This window comes from Podarcis muralis, chromosome 6 (genome assembly GCF_964188315.1).
Source record: "Podarcis muralis chromosome 6, rPodMur119.hap1.1, whole genome shotgun sequence".
NCBI lineage: Eukaryota > Metazoa > Chordata > Lepidosauria > Squamata > Lacertidae > Podarcis > Podarcis muralis.
Genome location: NC_135660.1, coordinates 85,379,111 through 85,401,532, shown reverse-complemented (window position 1 = coordinate 85,401,532; position 22,422 = coordinate 85,379,111). Strand labels below are relative to the sequence as shown.

General features: G+C 44.8%; 1 protein-coding gene across 1 annotated transcript; it reads left to right on the top strand.

Annotated features, from left to right (window-relative positions):
- The first annotated feature begins 3,473 nt into the window (after positions 1–3,473).
- On the top strand, positions 3,474–20,597 carry PLAU (plasminogen activator, urokinase). Its single transcript, XM_077930651.1, has 11 exons — positions 3,474–3,573; positions 7,761–7,889; positions 8,949–9,006; positions 9,559–9,663; positions 10,792–10,966; positions 12,366–12,457; positions 13,883–14,075; positions 15,464–15,609; positions 16,961–17,098; positions 17,608–17,750; positions 18,550–20,597. Exons 2-11 carry the CDS (start codon positions 7,830–7,832, stop codon positions 18,736–18,738), a joined length of 1,299 nt encoding a protein of 432 aa, XP_077786777.1. The 5' UTR covers positions 3,474–3,573; positions 7,761–7,829; the 3' UTR covers positions 18,739–20,597.
- The last annotated feature ends 1,825 nt before the right edge of the window (positions 20,598–22,422 follow it).

The following is a 22,422-nucleotide window of genomic DNA, read 5'->3' as shown; positions in this document are numbered from 1 at the left end:
GAAGGCAATGGAAGCAGTTAGCGTGGGGAGGCACAGGTCACTCACTGAATCATCAAGAACCACTTCCTTCAGCTGCTGGGTTTCTTTGTTTAGCTCCCATCTTCCTGCCTGATACACCTGAAATTGGAGGAGAGGAGAGTCTGGGGTGAGATAAGACTGCAGCAGGCACAAAGAATGTATGCTAAGCAGCACATCCTTCACACAGGAAGTGGGAGTTCTCCCATTCCGGGGGAAGCATTACTCAATTGCCATCAATCTCAGTGTGAGCTCATCGTACAATGCTAGTACAGCCACTTTCTTCCTGGTAGGGGGGCTTATGTGACATAGTCTTTGCTGAGCAGAGCACCTTTCTTTCAAGGAATTTGAAGTGGTGTATCAGTCGTATCCTCACAACAATCCTGTGAAATAGGCTTGGCTGAGATGATGCGAATGGTCCAAGGTCCCCCAGGGAGCTTCGTGGCTGAGTGAGGATTTGAACCCAGGTTTCGCCCACTGCACCATCCCAGACCTTCCAAGTGCCCTTATTTTCCAGGGACAGTCCAGATTTACAGAAGCCATCCCAGTTTCTTATTTGATCCCGGAATGCCCTGCTTTTCCTTAGGTTGTCTCCATTTTCACTGGAGAAATGTTGGAGGGTATGGAGTTGTGCTACAACTCCCTGACTGTTGGCCATGCTGGCTGGAGCTGATGGGAGCTGGAGGGGGGACCAGAAATTCCCTAACGCCTCAGCTAGACGGTTCATCACTAGTGATAAATCTGTAACCATTCAGAAAACAAATAAATCCAGTGGGTTGCTTTCAGCTCCCTGGGCTTTACAAGCGTGCATTAGGTGATGATGCTTCTCCCTACGCCATTTGTTGTTGTTGTCTAGTCGTTTAGTCGTGTCCGACTCTTCCTGACCCCATGGACCAGAGCACTCCAGGCACCTTTGTCCTCCACTACTTCCCGCAGTTTGGTCAAACTCATGCTGGTAGCTTCGAGAACACTATCCAACCATCTCGTCCTCCGTCGTCCCCTTCTCCTTGTGCCCTCCATCTTTCCCAACATCAGGGTCTTTTCCAGGGAGTCTTCTATTCTCACGAGGTGGCCAAAGTATTGGAGCCTCAGCTTCAGGATCTGTCCTTCCAGTGAGCACTCAGGGCTGATTTCCTTCAGAATGGAGAGGTTTGATCTTCTTGCAGTCCATGGGACTCTCAAGAGTCTCCTCCAGCACCATAATTCAAAAGCATCAATTCTTCGGCGATCAGCCTTCTTTGTGGTCCAGCTCTCACTTCCATACATCACTACTGGGAAAACCATAGCTTTAACTATACGGACCTTTGTTGGCAAGGTGATGTCTCTACTTTAGGGGAGGGGTATTACCTCTCGTGGAGGACACATTGTGCTCCTTTTGGGACAGTTTGTCCGCCTTTGGATGGTGTCTTGTATGCCTCCTTCCAGCAACTCCTGCAGCCAAACTGGTGACAAACACTGTTCTGCTTTCCTTTGGACCACATCAGCGAGGCCAAGAGAGGGTGTTTGTCATCTGGGCAGCCCAGGAAATCCATACAGGATTGCCCAGAATTGTGCCACAGGAGGTCACCTCGGTGCTGCTAACACAGTGGTTTGACTTCACCCCTGGAAGCAGACTCCATTGTCCCATGAGATAAATGGATGCGAACAACAACAAAAGCTCAGTGTTTCACAAACTTTTTTCCCTGGGCTACACTTTCAGAATAAAAATTTGCTCATGCCACACCATTTTTTTTATTGATAAGAAATACATTGGAAATCAGAAAGAAACAGCTCCTAGCTGTGCTTGATTTATAACATAGAAATTATGATATAATAATGGATATCCAGAAAGTATAAAACAATTCAGCTACATAATGATGGGAATCATTCCCAAAATATAATTATAAATGAGCCTCTTACACATGTACTTTAGTATGCATACAAATTCAATGAAAGGTGTGAGCTTGCTTTTGCTGGGTAATCTCATTTATCTAATTTGAGACAAACTTCTCTCCTCACCAAGCCAAAGAAGCCATTCTCTTTTCTGATCTCACATTTGTCAGAGTTGACAATCCCTGTTCACAACAGGATGTCATGGACTACTGGAGAAAAATAGCCAGTGCTTTTGAAGAAAGGTGTGGATAAAAAGGTAAAGGTAAAGGATCCCTGACAGTTAAGTCCAGTCGCAGACGACTCTGGGGTTGCGGCGCTCACCTTGCTTTACAGGCCGAGGGAGCCGGTGTTTGTCTACAGTTTTTCCGGGTCATGTGGCCACCATGACTAAGCTGCTTCTGGCAAAACCAGAGCAGCGCATGGAAACGCCGTTTACCTTCCTGCTGGAGTGGTACCTATTTTTCTACTTGCACATTTGGGCGTGCTTTCGAACTGCTAGGTTGGCAGGAGCTGGGACCGAGCAACGGGAGCTCACCCCGTCATGGGGATTTGAACCGCTGACCTTCTGATCGGCAAGCCCAAGAGGCTCAGTGGTTTAGACCACAGCACCACCCGTGTCCCTTGGCTGTGTGTGTGTGTGTGTGTGTGTGTGTGTATAAAATATTTTGATACTATACTATACTGTACTATACTATACTCTACTGTACTACACTTAAATGCTTCCATGTTTCTTTGATTGCCCTTTAATCTTCTGGCAACGCTTGCCATCCTCTCCTGCTACACCCTTGGAGAACCACTGCCTTAACTAGAGCAGCAATTGATGCCCCCATATTACCCAAGGGCCAGTTGCCTTATTTTGGCATTTGAGACAATTTGCGCTTCTCACCCTTCCTAACAGGAATGATGTAATAATAATGAACTAAATAGCTAACAATTTGCTGTCCTTTTATGATGCCCAAAATTAGCCGTCTGAGGGCAACCGTTTCACACTCTCTAATGATAGGGCTACTCAGTGTGCCTTGTTCTATTTCTTGGATGCTTACTTTTTATTAAATAAAACCATTCCTTTGAAGTCTTCCACGGCAAATTTCACTTACGAGTGATAAAGCATATGGAATTCAAGTAGGCATGAAAAGGAAAAAAAATCTGTTAACACATCTAATTTTGTCCCTGAGCACGTTGCAGATGAAAAACTAAATATTCATTTCCTCTTCCAGCAAGGGATTTTTCTCTACTTTTCCAAGGTAATGAAGAACACCAATTGCTAATCAAGTATGCCGGCGAGGGTCTGGATGAAGATCTAGCTCCAGACACATACGATACAATACTATGGATGATACGCCTTTCTGTAGTGAAACTGCAATTCACAACGCTTTAGAAATCCCCTCATTGAGTCACTTGTGACATCTGTTTGCAAAGAGTTAAATGTATGGTTTTTTTGTTTTTTCTAACTGAATCCCCCTAGTGGTGCAAACCTCCAGGCAGTGTGGAATGATATCATTCTTGTCATCAAGCTGGAATGCATCATAGGGCAGAGCCGTCCAATCAGGGCTCTTTGTGAGGGTTTATATAGAGTTATGTTTCCTCTGCAGAACAGTCAAAGTGAGCACACTGAGAGGCTAAGCCTTCCGCTATAGCAATATCATCACAGAGCACAGCACAGTTTTGCCACTGTTGTTCCATCTGGTAAGTCCAACACCTTTAAATCTTAGTTCTATGAAATAATTATATTAACTATTGCCCACACACAAGTTTTAAAGAGTCCCGTTGAATGATGGCTGCAACTTTTTAATGCTCGAAGACTTTATTCTCTTTTCAGTCATCTCAAAGCTTTATTGTTGTGATGCTCCCTTTTAAAGCAATAAACGCCTCTTTTCAAGAGGCTTGATTGTACATGCAGAAGAGTCTTGCAAGGTCTGGAATATGTTTTTCCAAACAAGATTGGCAATTTAAAAAGAACAGAATGCTTTGATTATACTTAACGCGAATATGTCTTTGTTATGTTTGTCTGCTTGTGTTTTAATGCCACTTATTGAATCTTTTCCTGCTGTAATACGGTCTGTTTTGGTTTTGAACCTGCATTAGATCTTAGGAGACAATATCTGATTGCAAAGAAACTGAGAACGTTTGAGGCTAAAGGCTAAACACAATTTCAGTGTGTTCTGACATGTCAGTTTCCATCCAGGCAGTTTTGTCATTGCTTGTAGCTTTGTGTTGCTTTGGATTTACATTCATATAATTACGCCGAGTGCTTTTAGAAAGAATGGGGTAGACTTCTAGCTGCCAATTTTAGAAATTTTAGTTGCAGATGAAAGATGCACAAGCGATTTTTTTCAGCGTCTCTCATCTTGCTGTTCCTTTGTGACCGTCCGGCATGACCTGGTTAAGGGAGTCAAATGCATCTATCTTGCACTTTGAGGCGATTGGACCTGCCGTTTAGATTTCATTGGGATTGTGCAGCCTTTTCAACTTGTGCTTAGAACTTCAGTCCTGCAGACCATTTGGGCAGGGGCTGAGCAGGCGCAAAGGCAGCGCCCTGATGCTCCGATGTGATTCCATGTGCCCTGCTGTTGCCAACCCACACCTTGATCCCTCTGCACTGCAGGCAGGCTCAGGCACTGGGCTGATGCTTCTGGGAAACAGAGTGTGCAGCATTCTTGCTCAGCAAGCCAGCGCTCTTTGAACAGGAGCCAGCAAATAAGCATGGCAGACGTGGCCGTAGTAAAAGTAATGGGCAAGCTGCCATTGACAAAGTCAGTAGTCACACTTCTCATTCACGTATATGGTGTGCAAATACCTGCCCTGTATCTATGATAGAGGGCTTGATGGGTATATATACAAAATGGACAGGAGAAGGGCAGCATCTATACCCTCCAACATTTATCTGGTGAAAATAGGGACGTCCTATTCCATAATAATAATAATAATAATAATAATAATAATAATAATAATAATATTTATACCCTGCCCATCGGACCGGGTTGTCCCAGCCACTCTGGGCAGCTTCCAAACCCACAATAAAACATTTAAAAAACTTCCCTATACGGGGGCTGCTTTCAGATGTCTTCTAAAGGCTGTACTGTATTGTTACTTATCTTCTTGGCTCGGGGGTCATGCAACTCCATACCCTCCAACATTTCTCCAGTGAAAATAGGGACGTCCTAAAGGAAAAGCGGGACATTCTAGGATCAAATCAGAAACCAGGATGGCTTCTGTAAATCCAGGGCTGTCCCTGGAAAATAGAGTCACCTGGATGGTCTGCAACATCAGAAGAGGGAGAGGGCAACACCTTGATTCCTAAGAGGGACCAGGTGGTTAATATCTGCCCAATGAGTACTTCCTAGGCAGGATTCAGTCTCAGCAATATTTATTGAGCTGGTTTGAATTTGCACATAATGCAACCAATTTGCCTCTACCAGTGAGCAATGGTTGGGATCTTTGTTTTCGTTTTAATTTGAGCAGATGGCAGCCGTGGTTTGCTTGGTTTCAGCGCAGCTGTGCCCTGCCTTGGATAAGGTCTGGGAAGGCGCCACTTACTTGTAGTAAGAAAGGTGTCTCTGAGGAGATGGTCCTGTTCGGGATTCCAGCCCTCGATAGCTTGGGCTGGTGCGAGTCACATGCCAGCGCAGGGTGTTCACCTCGTAGACATGCGGGTCAGGGATCGCTCCAGTCAGAGAGTCAAGTCTGCGTGGGTGTCAGTGGCCAAGTGAGCGAAAGTCAGACAGGGAAAGCAGAGGGGGAAAGTGACAACCTGCGCAACGATCAGCACTTTGATCACTAGGAAAGCTGAAGGCTGCTTGGAGCTTGAGAATGTATAGCACAAGCAGGACAGACCGAGCAGATAGGCAGTCCTGATACAGGAGCTTGCCACATAACAGGACATCCCTATGCAAGTTGCTGGATCCCTTGAAATTTCTGTTCTCCTAATGCAACTGTTTTACAGCCCAGTACTGTATTGTAAATCATAAGATTCAGCAAGGGTTGCTCCTAAGTGAGTGTGCATAGAATTGCGGCCATGCAGCCCGATCCTACGCTTTCTTACTCAGAAGTAAGTCCCACTTTTGTCCAATGGGATTTTTTTTCCGCTGCACTTTTGCTTTCCTGTTTTTAACTTCGCGAAAATTACAAACTGGAGGTGAACGAGTTAAAACTGATATTTTAAGTCTCCATCATCAGCCTTTTTTGCACAGCTTACCCCTTAATCCTCAGTTTCAACAGAAGGGCTGCCTGAATCAAGCAGGTGGTGGTTTGTCACCAAATTTGGCAATAGATGCGCCCGTTTATTTCCAAATGCCTTCCTGAAACATTGCGCTTTGTCCCTACACGCAGAGATGAAATAACCTCAGGCTTTTTTGAGAATGAGTTCATCCCTTCGTGAAGTTAAGGCGCCAGCTTTTATTGGAGCAATCTCCTGCTATGTGCGTGCACACTTTCTGCAAGAGAGAGGAGAATCTCTGCCAGATTGATTTAAAGCTCAATAATTACAGTCTACCACTTATACTTTGAAATCAAATTAACAAATTGCTAATTACCGACAGCCTGCTAAATGGTTGCCATTATTGGTAAAAGGGAGCACTGAGGTATTTCTTCATTCACAGCACAATCATATGTTGGTCTGTTTGGAAGAAAGTCTCACCAAGTTATTATTATTTATTAAATTTACAGTGGTAACTCAGGTTACATACGCTTCAGGTTACATATGCTTCAGGTTACAGACTCCGCTAACCCAGAAATAGTGCTTCAGGTTAAGAACTTTGCTTCAGGATGAGAACAGAAATCGTGCTCCGGTGGCACGGCAGCAGCAGGAGGCCCCATTAGCTAAAGTGGTGCTTCAGGTTAAGAACAGTTTCACATTAAGAACGGACCTCCGGAATGAATCAAGTACTTAACCCGAGGTACCACTGTATATACCACCCTTCGGCTGGGGATTCTAGGGCCACTTACAGTGTAAAGCCACAAAACATATAACATGCAAAAAAAGTAAACAATACTCCCACCATAGGATTTACTTCCAGGCAAGTATGATTGCAATATGATCAGTGCTTTCCCTGAGACTGACACAGACCCTCGCAGTCTAATAATCCAAAATACCACTTAGGTAGGAGTATGTTTCACAGAAATCAATGGGGCATTTTCATATCACATATTTGGAACAGGGGTATTGCATTAGTGCAGCTCTTCTCTAATCATTCCGGCAAAAACGGAGCTCAAGAGAACACTATTTCCTCAAAATGCAAAAACGGAGGGAGGAATCCAGGTATAAAGAGCAGGGTTTTGTCTTGTGGAAAGGGGGAGAAATTGCACCACGAATTGCCTGTTATGCTTATTTCTTGTGATTAGACAACAGGCTGGCGACAGACGATAGAATCAAAGGCAACTTGATACTGATAATGTTGCTCTCGGTGTACACACATTTCCATTATAATTTCTGGCCAAGCAGGTTTTCAGAACACTACAGAAACCTGTTTACCAGTGGTGTATCGTAGGATGACAGGCAACAATGCTTTCAACTTTGCGGGAAAAACTCGCATCTGCCTCCAGAGCTAGGACCAGGGCTGGGGCCACTGTGGTGGATCAGAGGAGCCTTGTGTGTTGATCACCCTGTTTGCCTACCAGGTGTTGGAGAGAAGGAAGCAGGAAGGGTTAAGGAGGACCAGACAGGTGGGACCTGAAGACACCATCCTGCTGATGGTTCTCCCTTGATAGACAACCTCAGCTTCAACCTGAGTTTGGAACAGGGAGAGAGAAAACAGCTTAACACATCCCCTTGCCAACGAAAGGCTATTCAAGTTGGAAAGAATGGGGGGGAGGAAACCAGTTTGGTCCCATCTTTGTTCCACATTACAAACCTGTGGTTATCCCTTTGCTTGCAGAAACCTGTGTAAAGAAGGACCCAGGAAGTGAACCAAACTGGTGGAAATAGGAACCTCTTGCCCAACGCCATGAAGTTACTCATCACCATCTCTGTAATGCTGAGCGTTCTCGTCACAGACATAGCATCAGTAAGTTTTGCAACCATGGCAGGAACTCCAACTGACAAGCGCTTGTGCATATTTCCATGTTTGACCATAAATGCAAAGCTTCCTCTTTCACCCATGGCCCAAACCTATTTTTAGCAACGTCTTTCTTTTTTGGTTACTGCTGGTACGTGCAGGAGGTTGTACTCTGGGATATATAACCTGATAAATACCGTATTTTTCGCTCTATAACACGCACCCGACCATAACACTCACGTAGTTTTTAGAGGAGGAAAACCCGTAGGCATGCCTCCCGTAGGCATTTCCTCCATAACACGCACAGACATTTCCCCTTACTTTCTAGGAGGAAAAAAGTGAGTGTTATGGTGCAAAAAATACGGTACTTTTTTACATATTTATTTCAAAGCAATACGTGTACCTCAACGTTTCCTTCCTTTTGATCACCTCTCTGCCCTTTCCATCTCCCAGTCCGTACAACACACACACAAACTAGACTTCTTCCTCTGGACTGCTTCTTCTCACCTGCCATTTAAAGCTATCCCTTCTCCCCTTGCATTTTCAAGCAACTGTCTAGCTCTTTCCCAAACCCTTGGTTCTTCTGCTTCCTCCTCCACCTCGCCCTTCTGCCTGCTTCTCTCTTAGATAATAGAAGATTAGATATGATTCTGCCTGCCCCGCTATGTGACTTAGCTGCAGAAAGTCTCTCCTCCACAAAATTATTTTATAAGAATTATGGAACACATACATGTAGTCCAAGCTACCCCTGATTTAATGCACAGCAGTACACATCTGCAGACGCCACCCATTATATATGATTGGACTACAGCTTTCATCTGCCCCAACCAGTAAGGACAGTGGTCAGGGATAATGGTCCAACACGAACTGAGAACACCATGTTGGTTAGCCCTGCTTTACACCCTAAAGCTTGGTGAAATCATCTGTAAGAAACTGCCCTACCTCTCAGGGTTCTTATGAGGGAAATGAAAATAAAGGGAGGAGGAGTTATTTAAGATTTGCTTCATATAAATAATGCTTCCTTATTTTTCCTTTAGAATAATTTGTGTCTGTCCTTGTTCCTCTTAGTTTCACCACCGGAAGAAAGATCGCAAGCTGGGAAGCAAAGCTAAATATGAACATAAAGGTAAAGAAATCTTTGCAGCTTCTTGTTGACATCTGAAAACTTCTGCTGCTCTTTGACAAAGTGCCAAATTCCTTGTTTTGCACATGTAATGAACCTCTGATAGCCCCTTCTTTGAGATAGCACCGCTTAACCTTTTCATCACCCTCTGCTTTCTCTCTGCAATGTCTCCTGGCAATTCCTCTCTCTCAAAGAAACATTATGATTCCCATGGAAGGAAAGGCAACGATTGGGGAATCTGCAGCAGAAACATCTTAATTGGGGACCTCTCCTCCCTCTGTCTTCTTCTTCCAGAAATTTTAAGCAATACATAACTTATCTAAATTTAAAGTAACATCTTTCTCCAAGGTCTTTCTTCCCGAAGCTTCTTTTTCTTAGAGCAGTCTTCTGGGTGGGGCTGATGGGAGTTGCATAAAATATCTAGAGGGCAATAGGATGAGGAAGGCTGTCCTTGAAGAAGGGGCCCACTGAAGTTTTGCTACGCATTTGGACGTGATGCGATGTTTGGCCTACAGTGTGGCATACTACAATTTCCCCGCAATGTCTTGTTTTCAGGTTGCACCTGTCTGAATGGAGGAACCTGTGTCTCCTACTACCTCTTTTCTGGAATGAGGCGTTGCTTATGCCCCAAAGGATATAGTGGGGACCACTGTGAAATCGGTAGGTGATCACTTCAAAACTTGTTTCCGTTTTTACCCAAAAGCTCACGGCCTTTAGAAATTAAAGAACGCCAATAAATCCTTCAGTTTTCTGGAATAGACAAAGCCACTCTGGACACTCCCCCCCCCCAAAAAAAAAAGAAACAAGAGATTGGGTTTGAGGGCTGAGAACTGGTATCTGAAAAGGTAGAGTAAAAATCAGTGCAGCACTAAGGCGATTGTTCCACCTGTGCAATCATCTCTGCTTGCTTGATGGAATGATGACCCTCTCCCTCCCCGCTCCTGTCCACTGTTTTGTGGGTTCTCCCAACTTTCCAGAGCAGTTTTGGAGGAAGCACAGGGCAGTGTGCAGGAGAGCAGAAAAATCCCTGTTGTGCTAGTGGGAGCCCTCGAGCTGGCTTCCACGAGTGGAATTGGTTTGCTGGATCTGGCCCTATAGTTCCAGAATCCAGAGGCAGGGTCATGTTAGTCTGTTGCAGCAAAAAGAGCAAAATCTCATGGGGCCCACTTCATGAAATGTGTGAAGCGCTTCCCTGAATTATAGGTTTATATACATATGGTTAGGGATGCGGGTGGCGCTGTGGGTTAAACCACAGAGCCTAGGGCTTGCTGATCAGAAGGTCGGCGGTTCAAATCCCCGCAATGGGGTAACCCCCCGTTGCTCGGTCTCTGCTCCTGCCAACCTAGCAGATCGAAAGTACGTCAAAGTGCAAGTAGATAAATAGGTACAGCTCCGGCGGGAAGGTAAACGGCGTTTCCATGCACTGCTCTGGTTCACCAGAAGCAGCTTAGTCATGCTGGCCACATGACCCAGAAGCTGCACGCCGGCTCCCTCGGCCAATAAAGCGAGATGAGCGCCACAACCCCAGAGTTGGCCACGACTGGACCTAATGGTCAGGGGTCCCTTTACCTTTACCAACATATGGTTGGTGGGGTGGGACTGTCAACCACAAAGTCAGAGAGAAATGAAATGCAGAGAAGTATAGACACGTTGGCAATAACATCCTGGCACTGGCAAGTCAATGAGCAGATTTAACATGATAAAAATCCTTCGTCTCAGTGGACTCCATGGAACATCTCAGCTGCCAGTTTTCCATCAGCACTGACAATCCTCTTGTTTTCTCGACAGATGCTGAAAGTCGCTGCTATACAAACAACGGGGAGGACTACAGAGGGACTTTGTCGGTGAATGAGAAAGGTGACAGGTGCCTGGATTGGGACTCTCCTTCCCTGCAGAGATGGCCTTATCATGATGGCATGGAGAATGCCATGAAACTTGGGTTAGGAAAGCACAACTTCTGCAGGTAAGTGAAATGCAACGGAATGTACTGCCATAGGTCCAGCTCCCCTATTTTTCATTTCTCCCCCAACCCATAGTTCCACAGTTGCCATGTGTCAATAATGTATCAAATCATCTGGCTGGCATTCCACAAAGAACATCAGCTGTGGTGAATGACTAGATCTTCTACTATAAGATAACTTGTACTTTGGGTTACAAGGACAAAGTATAACTAATAAAAAGTAAAGGGTAAAGGGACCCCTGACCATTAAGTCCATTAAGTGATTGTTGTTAGCCGCCCTGAGCCCAGCTTCGGCTGGGGAGGGCGGGATATAAATAAAATTTATTAATTATTATTATTATTGACCGACTCTGGGGTTGCGGTGCTCATCTTGCTTTATTGGCCGAGGGAGCCTGTGTACAGCTTCCGGGTCATGTGGCCAGCATGACTAAGCCGCTTCTGGTGAACCAGAAATGCCGTTTACCTTCCCGCAGGAGCGGTACCTATTTATCTACTTGCACTTTGACGTGCTTTTGAACTGCTAGGTTGGCAGGAGCAGGGACCGAGCAACGGGAGCTCACCCCGTCACGGAGATTCGAACCGCCAACCTTCTGATCAGCAAGTCCTAGGCTCAGTGGTTTAACCCACAGCACCACCCGCGTCCCTAGTATAACTAATAGTTGAGCAAAAAAGTTATTTTGCCTGGGGCACCTTGCCCCACCTACTGAAATCCCTTCTTTAGGCAACTATGCCAGGTTCAAGGGTTCTATTCAACGTTGCCAATAGTTATACTTGGTAGTTTGCAGGCTTAGTGCCCTGCAGGAACATTTAACTAGCATTACTAAGAATATAGGTGAACTGGATGACTTCTGCATACTGTAATATGACCTACATGAAGTGGAGGCATTCTGCCGCCCCCTGCAGGTGGGCGTTGGTATTTGTTGTTGTTTAGTCGTTTAGTCGTGTCCGACTCTTCGTGACCCCATGGACCAGAGCACGCCAGGCACCTCTGTCCTCCACTACCTCCCGCAGTTTGGTCAAACTCATGCTGGTAACCTCGAAAACACTATCCAACCATCTCGTCCTCTGTCGCCCCCTTCTCCTTGTGCCCTCCATCTTTCCCAGCATCAGGGTCTTCTCCAGGGAGTCTTCTCTTCTCATGAGGTGGCCAAAGTACTGGAGCCTCAGCTTCACGATCTGTCCTTCCAGTGAGCACTGAGGGCTGATTTGCTTAAGAATGGATGCGTTTGATCTTCTTGCAGTCCATGGGACTCTCAAGAGTCTTCTCCAGCACCATAATTCAAAAGCATCAATTCTTCGGCGATCAGCCTTCTTTATGGTCCAGCTCTCACTTCCATACATCACTAGGCGTTGGTATTACTGAGGATCATTCTTTTGAAGGCAACATTCCATTGTTTTTCAGAAATCCAGATGGCCGATCCAAACCGTGGTGTTACGTTAGGAATGGTTATCGAACCTCTTCAACATCCTGCAAAATCGACGCATGCCGAAAAGGTATATTATTACTTAGAGTGCCAGATGCTTATAAACTTTTGAAATCAAAGCAAGGTACAGTGGTGCCTCGCAAGACGAAATTAATGCGTTCCGCAAGTCTCTTCGTCTTGCGAGTTTTTCGTCTTGCGATGCACGGTTTCCCATAGGAATGCATTGAAAATCAATTAATGCGTTCCTATGGAAACCGCCTTCAGACCAGGTCCGGGGACAGTCTGTCCCCCGACCTCTTCTGAAGGCTGGGGGGGGGGGGACAAGGGCTTTTCTTCCCACCCCCAGCATTGTAAAAAACCCCGGGACAGCGGGGGACTTCTCCGCTGTCCGGGGCGATCTTAAAATGCTGGCGGGCGGCATTTTAAAATCGCCCGGGACAGCGGAGGACTTCTCCGCTGTCCGGGGCGATTTAAAAGCCCCTGGGAAGGCAGGCAGGGGGGACAAAGACTTTTGCCCCCCGCCGGCCTTCAGAAGGTGTTCCTGCCCCGCCGCCCGGCTTCGGAGGAGCCTTCTGAAGCCGGGCGGCGGCGGGAGGTGTTCCCGCCCCGCCGCCCGGCTTCGGAGGAGGTCGGAGGACAGTGGGGAAGACGCGCTGCGCTTCCCCGCTGTCCCGGAGATTTCCCTATGGGCTTTCGTCTTGTGAAGGAAGCCCATAGGGAAATTCGTTTTGTGAAGCGCCTCCAAAACGGAAAACCCTTTCGTCTAGCGGGTTTTCCGTCTTGCGAGGCGTTCGTCTTGCGGGGCACCACTGTACACAAAAACCAGTTCATAATGAAGCCAAGCACTGCAAGCCGAAGAAATGACTATTCTGGGCCAGATACTAACTTTGGCAAGTTAAGTAGACAAAAATAATTTGTCAGTAGACAGCTAGCATGTTCAGTAGAAGGATTTTCGCTTAGCCTGTTCCCCAGTGTGCGAGCATTCTATGCAGAGGGAGCATTAAGAGTGGTGCAGTGGTTAAGAGCTGAAGATTCATAATCTGGGGAACCGGGTTTGATTCCCCGCTCCTCCACATGCAGCTGCTGGGTGACCTTGGGCTAGTCACACTTCTCTGAAGTCTCTCAGCCCCACTCACCTCACAGAGTGTTTGTTGTGGAGGGGTGGGGAGGGGGAAGGAGAATGTTAGCTGCTTTGAAACTCCTTCGGGTAGTGATAAAGCGGGATATCAAATCCAAACTCTTCTTCGTCTTCTATATATGACCCCTCACCTGCAATCCTAGCAGTACAAATTCAGGAAGGATGTTTCCATATCATCGGTCGGAAGGTGTTGATCAGACCTTAATCTTGGCCTGGAGATTTGTGAGGGGCAGCCAAACTTTGCAGATCCTCATGGGGATCTTGCTACCCTGAGGACCTAGTCTTTATTGTGAAGAGCTAAAGCTATGTTTGTTCTTCACTGGGGCAAATCCTTGAGGCTCTCTCTTCCTTTTACAGAAGCCACATGTGGCCAGAGGAGTTTCCGCAAGTACTTCAAAATTGTGGGCGGTTTCAAAGCACCCATCGAGTCTCAGCCTTGGATAGCAACCATCTACCACACCGATAAGAGAGGAGGTAGTCAGTTTCTTTGTGGCGGCAGCCTCATAGATCCCTGTTGGGTCCTGACAGCGGCACACTGCTTCGGAAGCAAGTAAGTGCTTCACAATCAACTTTTTCCTTTTAATTCTCCGCTTGGGAATTGTTTTCTAGATAAGAGATCCCTTAGTCAACATCCCATACTGTGAAAGGGAGGGATTTTAGCTCACTGGTACAGCACATGCTCTGTGTGCAAAAGGTTTCATGCTCCTTCTGCAGGGAGGGCTAGGAAAAGACTCCCATGGCTAGGCAATGTTGGCAATAGAATATTAATCAGTCAAAGGCCTGGTTGAAGAGGAATGTTTTCACCTGGCGCCTAAAAATATATAATGAAGGTCCCAGAGCTTTTTCCTCAATGACAAAATTGACGAATAGCCTTGTCTTAGGATTGTTGAGGGTTAAGTCTCATTAAAATCAGCGAAGGTTCCTGTCAAGTAAGTGGGTTTAGTATTACAGTCCATGGTTATAGTCCTACACATACTTAGCTTATTGAATTCTGCATAGGTTTGCACTGTAAGTGTGTAAGTTTCAGCTGCACTTGCAGAAGTTATCTTTCTCCTAGATCAATTGCTGAACTTACATATATTTTCTTTTGGCGTTTATATTGTAATGGCCACTTGATAGCTATAAATAATATTTGCCTGCTGGTGCAGTATACTTGTACTGTAAGTACTTTTGTGTGGCTAGCTTTAAAAAATTGGCGACTTTTTCTGTTACCAAAGACTTTTTTTCTCTCAGTTAATAAAACCCATCTGTATGCTAAATTTCACAATCCTATACAAACACATTTTAACCCACATCCACAAATGTTGTTCTAGACCAGAAGGAATGTACCCATATGATACACAAGGAGTAAGCGCCATTGAATTCAATAGGACATACTTCTGAGTGGACATGGTTAGGGGCAGCCTGTGCATGTTAGTCAAAAGGAAGACCCATTGAGTCTTATAAATTGTTATAGGATTGCATCCTAAATACTGGAAAACCTATTAAAAAAACCATGCAAAGTTTAGAAAGTGATTTATTAAATTGTAAGATATTGCTACTGCTATATCTTTGTTTACCAAGAAATATATGAAATTGATATATTTGAAGAAGTGCTTTAGAACTTTTTGGAATGTGAAACAGTCTGTTGTAAAAAGCAATCCTTTTCTATAAAAAAAAGTTTTGTGTTGATATATGCTCATGATTTGCTGGTTCAAAATGAGATGTCCTCAAATGTCTGTATTTTAAAGACAGAATAGCTACACGTGCTAGGAGACATGTTAAATTTTAAGCCCCGCCATTCACCTAGCAAAACAATGAGGCTCAAACAACAAAGAGGACTGCAAAATTATGTTTCTGTTCTCTCATGACCGAGGCAGAAAACTGAGCAAATGTGAAAGTTAAAGTGGGGCGATATGTATAAATTCCCCCCTAATCAATGTTTTCATTTATTTTCAGCACTCCTGACCTATCCAAGCTGACTGTTATTCTTGGGAAGTCTGAATTGTACACTGATGATACGAAGGAGCAAAAATTTAATGTTGATAGGGTTGTCATTCATGAGGACTACACACTTCAGAGAACGGATTATAATAATGATATTGGTAAGTGACATCTCCAGCTTCCCTCCTGAATCATAGACATGTTTTACCTGAGCATGCAAAAAACTGAGGCACAAATGTTTCACCCGAGTACTGCTGCAAAATAAGGGCCCGTTTTAGTGAGAAATGGTGTAGGTTGTGTACTTCTAAAGCACATTTGAAGCCAGTCCTTTCTATCAAAGAATTCTAGTCATTGTAGTTTACCTCTCACAGAGTTATGTGCAGCGCCCAGAATCCTTTGACGGAACGAATGTGTTTCAAATGTGCCTTAAAATTATAGTGTGTTACACAGCCTCACAGCAAAACACCTCGTATTTCATTGTCATGACATCATCCCCATATTTGCAAACAATACAAAAATGACTGCAGATGATAGCTTGGGAAAATATACAGGTACGAATGAGCTATCTTCTTTCACCAAACGTTTGGGGGTGGGTGTTCTAGCAGATCATTGTAAGGAAAATACTTTGAGAGTCAGGGAAGATGATTTCTTCTCTCTCTGAGGCAGTCAAGAGATTAATTTTCCCTAGGTTGGGGACGTTTCACTATCTCTAGCCTGTCCTGGAAATGCTTACGATGTGTTTCTATGGTTAAACAAATTATTTTTATTCATCATTTATCAAACTTATTAGTCGCTTGTCACCCACAGGTCTTCAAGCAACTTACAGCAAAGAAAAGTATGCAATACATAAGGCGGGGGGAATGGGGAATCATATAATATGTTATATGAAATATTAATGTAACATTTATGGAAGAAAACAAACAAGTAAACCATACCAGCCATATAAATAATAGCAAATTAAAAGGGGTGAGGGGAGATGCACATTAACAAAGTACATATACTTTTTATTATTGTCATTAAAATACTCTATTAATCACTGAACATAATAAAAGAGTCCATTTTAAGCTACATTTTTTATCAGATCTCGCAATCTAAATTATCAGCGGGAGGTAGGGATTATGCATACAAGTAAATGCAGTAACATGACTACAGTGGTACCTCGGGTTACATACGCTTCAGGTTACATACGCTTCAGGTTACAGCCTCCGCTAACCCAGAAATATTACCTTGGGTTAAGAACTTTGCTTCAGGATGAGAACAGAAATCGTGCTCCGGCGGCACGGCAGCAGGAGGCCCCATTAGCTAACGTGGTCTTCAGGTTAAGAACAGTTACAGGTTAAGTTCGGACCTCCGGAACGAATTAAGTACGTAACCAGAGGTACCACTGTACAATCATATGTCGTCTGGAAAAGCAGCTGGAACGGATAGCTCTAAATATATATTATTCTGTTTCTAATGAGTTTAGTGATAGAAGGTTCCCTATATGACATGCATTCTTTATTCCTTCTTTAGCCCTGATGAGGATCCGATCATCTTCTGGCCAGTGTGCACAAGAGTCAGACACTGTGAAGACCACCTGCTTGCCATCGCAAGACTCATTTCCAGACAATTTCCAGTGTGAAGTTTCTGGCTATGGAAGAGAAAACAAGAGTAAGTTGACAGACACCATACCCATTCCTAATGCAGGTTGTGTGGCATGTGTTACCGGCACTCTCTTGATCAGGAATCAGGAACCATTAGCCTTCCAGAAGCTGCTAGACTACAACTTCCATCATTTCTGACTGCTGGTCATGCTGACTGGGAGTTGTGAATTCAACAACACCTTGAGTATCACAAATTCCCCATCCTTGCTTTTGAACCTTGCTAGAGGCCAATCGCTAAGGTTGCATGTGCTCTGTGCACCCAGCTCCACTACAGCTCTGGTTCTGCAACAAACAAAGTCATATTCTACATACAAAAGACTTTGTGCTGTGCTTGGTTTGCATAATTTAGTTTGTGCGCCGTTATCTGCTAGACTGAAGAAGAGGAATTTGGGTTTCGTGTATGAGGCTATTCAGTGAGGCAGGCTCTGACGTTGCTTTGTTTTTGCAATGAAGAAGATCACTTTAGACTTGACTGAGAAAAATAACCCAACCAACTGTCACGTTTCTGGTTTGCAGCTGACATTTACTTCGCAAGGATCCTGAAATCAACCAATGTCAACCTGATACCCCAGTCTTTGTGTAAGAAATACTATAAGGACAGGGTGACGGACAACATGTTCTGTGCTGGAGATGAAACGTGGCAGACAGATTCATGCAAAGTAAGTTTCCTTGTGCACAATGTCTACATTTTATGTCAATGCAGTCCCTTTCTTTAGAATAGGCCTAATGCACATCTGAAGATTTAGAATTTAATATCCCACTACACCAAACATCTTGCAAGATACATGTTTGAGGCAAGGAACACAATCCTATTTATTCCGCTGGGCTAACCCAGCTCCTTTGTAATCTGGAATCTGTTGAAGGAGGAATCCTTGATGCTTTTAGCAAAGTTGGGTCCCCAAAGGCTGCTGGACTACAACTCCCATCACTCCTGACCACAGGTCCTGGCACCTAGGAGTTGTAGCCCAACAGCATCTAGGGACCCAAGTTTGAGAATGGCTGTGCTAGAGCTTAAGCTGTCATGGCCACTTCCTTTCCTTGTGTCCCATTACAGTGGTGCCTCGCAAGACAAAATTAATCCGTTCCGCGAGTCTCTTCGTCTTGCGGTTTTTTCGTCTTGCGAAGCACGGCTATTAGCGGCTTAGCGGCTATTAGCGGCTTAGCGGCTATTAACGGCTTAGCGGCTTAGCGGCTATTAACGGCTTAGCGGCTTTAAGAAAAAGGAAACAAACTCGCAAGCAAGCCCATAGGGAAATTCGTCTTGCGGAACGACTCAAAAAACGGAAAACCCTTTCGTCTAGCGAATTTTTTGTCTTGCGAGGCATTTGTCTTGCAGGGCACCACTGTATTGTAAAATAGGGCACTAGTGCAACCACAGTGGCAGCAGAATTCCTGAGATGTGCTTTTCCCTAGCTTTCTTTTCTTTAAATGCTCACCATCATTCTTACGTCCCATTAGGGAGATTCCGGCGGTCCCCTGGTTTGTGCAAGCAGTGACAGGATGGTGCTATATGGGATCGTCAGCTGGGGCGACGGCTGTGCTGACAAAGAGAGGCCTGGCGTCTACACGAGAGTCGCAAATTACCTTCGCTGGATCGAAACCCACATGAACGGCATCCATTTCAAAAGTTCCTACCTTCCTAAATGAAGATATGGCAGCTTTCCATGGAGTATGGAGCATGGAAACTAAGTCAAAGAATGTTACAGGCCGTTGAAACGCCAAGCCTTGTTTTGGAGTTGACGGTTCTTTGGTGGCTACCTTGACTGGACTTAACATCAGGTCAATTCATTAACATTTGTGTCGCTATGTCTCTGAAGCGGAAACCATCACTGAACAACACACATTCTCCCATGGTGGAGTGGGGAAGCTCTTCAATATTTAACATTTAAATAAGGAGTGTTTTAGCCAGCCAATGTAATATACATGTGGCCTTATCTACAGGAGTCAGTATTTCATTTTGTCAGTAGGTGCGGGGTTTTTTTGGTAAGGTTTTTAAATTGGCTACTAACGTAATATTAGTGCCATCCAGAAAAACAACTCAGACTCATTTAATTGAATGAGATTTCAGGACAACTGTGCTGCCCTATTGATTCATTATGTGCGTTTAGATCTCTGTGGGGTGTAATGTCAGGGTTTGTTTGTTTTTTAAAGACAAAAAAACATGTCTAAGATACAAGCCTTTGTCATAACCTGAATTTGGAAACCGTTTGAGGGCAATCAAAAGCAAAAATCCCAGGGACTTCCTGGGTGTCATCACCCAGGTCAAGAAACAGTGAGTTGTCCACACAGGAACAGCCAAATATATTTTCCCATTCCCAAATGGCTATGAATGTGCCATAATATCTGAGAAGTTTGCAATGTCTCAAAGGTTGCTGGGGGGCATCACGTGCAGATTCCAGAACTGCTTCACTGGTGTCTCTAAGATATTGTCACAATTTGGACTGCTTCTACAATGAAGCTGGTCCAGTTTGTTTAAGGCAGCTTAGCAACTCAGTAGAGCAGGCAATTGAGCATATGTCTGTTGACCTCACAATGATGCCTTGCTGAGTCACAGAGCAGATTGTTGCTTGAGTAGTAGCTTGCAGGGAGGCCCATGAGGCCACCACCACTTTGCTGGAGCTCAGGAGGTCTGGGACTCCACAGTGTCTAAATGGGTATCTGCGTGAGAAACTCAAGTATGAGGTACCGCCATAATTTGGGCTTCATGATGGAAAGAAAAGCAGGATTAAATGTAAGGTGAAGGGGTCGGGAGTTAAAATATAAACCATTTCTGGCATTTTCTTCCAACTTTGAAAAACAGCAATGGGGAAAGTATTTTGAAAAGAAGCAGAATTGAAACAAAAAAATCGTTTTGATTTTTAATTCCAAGGTTTAGCTGTCTCTGGCTTCGTACGACTTGTCATTCCACAGGTGCTGTTGAGATAAGAGCGCTGCATTTTTAACAGGGTTCACTAATGAATATTATTTCAACAAAAACCATCAGTACCTTCCTCCATGTTGGCATTTGCGCTCCCAGTTGCTGCCCAAAGGACTGGTTCTACCATATTTGTTTGACTCTCTGTGTAGATTGCTGACAGTATTTCAGCTGCCAATTTTTTTAATGATAAGGTGACTAAATTCTGTTACGCACCTTAAAAAACAACAAAAAACCCTGTTGTGGTATAATACATGGTGTGTACAAGGCAAAACTCAGAGCATAGCTAGACCAGAGAGGTCATTTTTGACATTGCAGAATTTTACAGACCCTGAACTGGGTCAAGCTTCAGCAAATGAGGGTGTCCCTCATAATGAAGAACATTTATAAATATTGCTTGCCATTTTTACCTGTTTTCCTAAGACTCCTGGCAGTAGCTTTTTTATACAATTAAGAAAGAATGTTTTATTCAATGAATATGTAATATATGTGCTGGGGCTGGAACCCCAATTGTTATTTAATAATCTTACTTTAACTTATTGTTTATAAATCATGGATTTTAAACACCAATAAAATATTACTGCTGTGTGGACTTCCTTTTGTTTCTATTACTTTCGGGGGGGGGGGGCAAACCAATAAGCTGGTCCTTTTCAACAAGGTTGGGGAGCCTTTGGCCCATGGGCTGAATCCAGCCTCCCAGGCCTCCCATATGGCCCACAAGGCCATTTTGAGCAAGCTACGCCCATTTGATGTCAAATATGATGTCAGGTGTTTGGCCGTTGGTCAAAAGGGGCTTTGCAAGCACCAATCAGCTGGGCCTGCAAAGCCCCTGTGAGAAGTGCTTCCCAAGCACCTAGGAACCAGCTGGTTCCCAGGTGCTTGAGACGTGCTGAGCACAGGGCTTGCAAAGCACTTTGCACTGCACTTCCCAAACACTTGACAGTCGGGTCCCCATGCCTGTCTTGCAGGCTGTACTGCCGATTACAGAGCCATGTTACATAGCTGTCAACTTACAGATTTGAAAATAAGGGACCAGCAGCCAAAATAAGGGATTTTCCAAGCACAGATATTTTCAACTTCTGAGCCCCTCCAAGCCAAAGGCAGAAAGCCCAGCCAGCAGCCAAACAAAGCCTCAAGTGGTGGATCCCACAGCGCAGCAACCCGGCAAAGGGGATGCAGCAAGGAAAACCACCGTCACCTCTCTGCTGGGAAGCGCTGAGCAAAGGCGAGTCCCCAGGCAACGCGGCCGATTTGATTGGCACAAGGCATGCAAGCTCCACCCCCCAGTCATTCTTAGACTCCTTATTGGGTGAGCAACGCAGCCAAGCAACACAGTTGGAGCCTCCCTCCTCCCTGGCCCGCAGGGAGGGAGGGAGAGGAGCTGCTTCCTTTGAAACCCAGGAAATTTAAGGGACATCATCAATAAGGGACAGCAGCGGGACACAGTGCTGGGATAAGGGACTTTCCCACCAACTAAGGGACGGTTGACAGCTATGCCATGTTAACAAATTGGAATAGATTCCACTGGCCTGCTTGACTGCATCCTTTAAGTTTACGGATATCTGCAACCACCATGAGCTCAGTTTCAACCAGCCTTGGACATCCAACTATGCTGTAAGGAGGGTGAACAAGAAGGCTAGCAGGGTTGATGCTCCCAGCCTACGGCCGCTGAAACCTCACCATCACAAATAAATATTTGATGCATCTTTTTCCAATCTTCCGGTTTAGCTTCACACAGCCCTGAAACTTGATGGGTGACCTTTTACCAGTCAGTCTCTCAACCTACCTCACCAGGGCCATTGTGAGGAGAACGTTGTTCACCACCTTGAGCTCCTGAAGAGAAAAAGTGTGTGTAGGGTTACCATATTTTGAAGAGCAAAAAAGAGGGCGCTATGATGAGACTCATTTTAAATACCCCTACTATATGTAGGCTATAGAAGCTGTGATATATTGCTGAGGATGGGGGAAGGAGAAGAGAAGAGGAAAGCAAGTCTTCAACCACTAGTTATGCCTCTGTCTCATCCAGAAAGCATAGCCAGGGACATTTTGGCAAATGTTTAAAAATTCAACTGGACAGAAATTTCACCCTTGAAAAAGGACGTGTCCTGGGGGGGGGGAGCGGAGACACATGTCCAAACTGGCCGTGGGTGCTGCTACTGTACAGACACTCCCTGTCTTCACTAAACGAAACATATAGCCTGATGACTGTGACATTCAGGAGTGACGTTAAATAACAGACCACAATTATAAACCCAGCAGTTGTTGCATTTTTGTTTACCAGTAGATGGAGCTAGTGTGTCTCTTGTGGTTGTGAACAGCCCACAAAGAATTTACTGTGAAGGCAGATATAAATCAGAGCTAGATAAAGAGTTCATACCTGTGCTTTATCATTTGATCTCCTTTAGCTTTATAGTTAC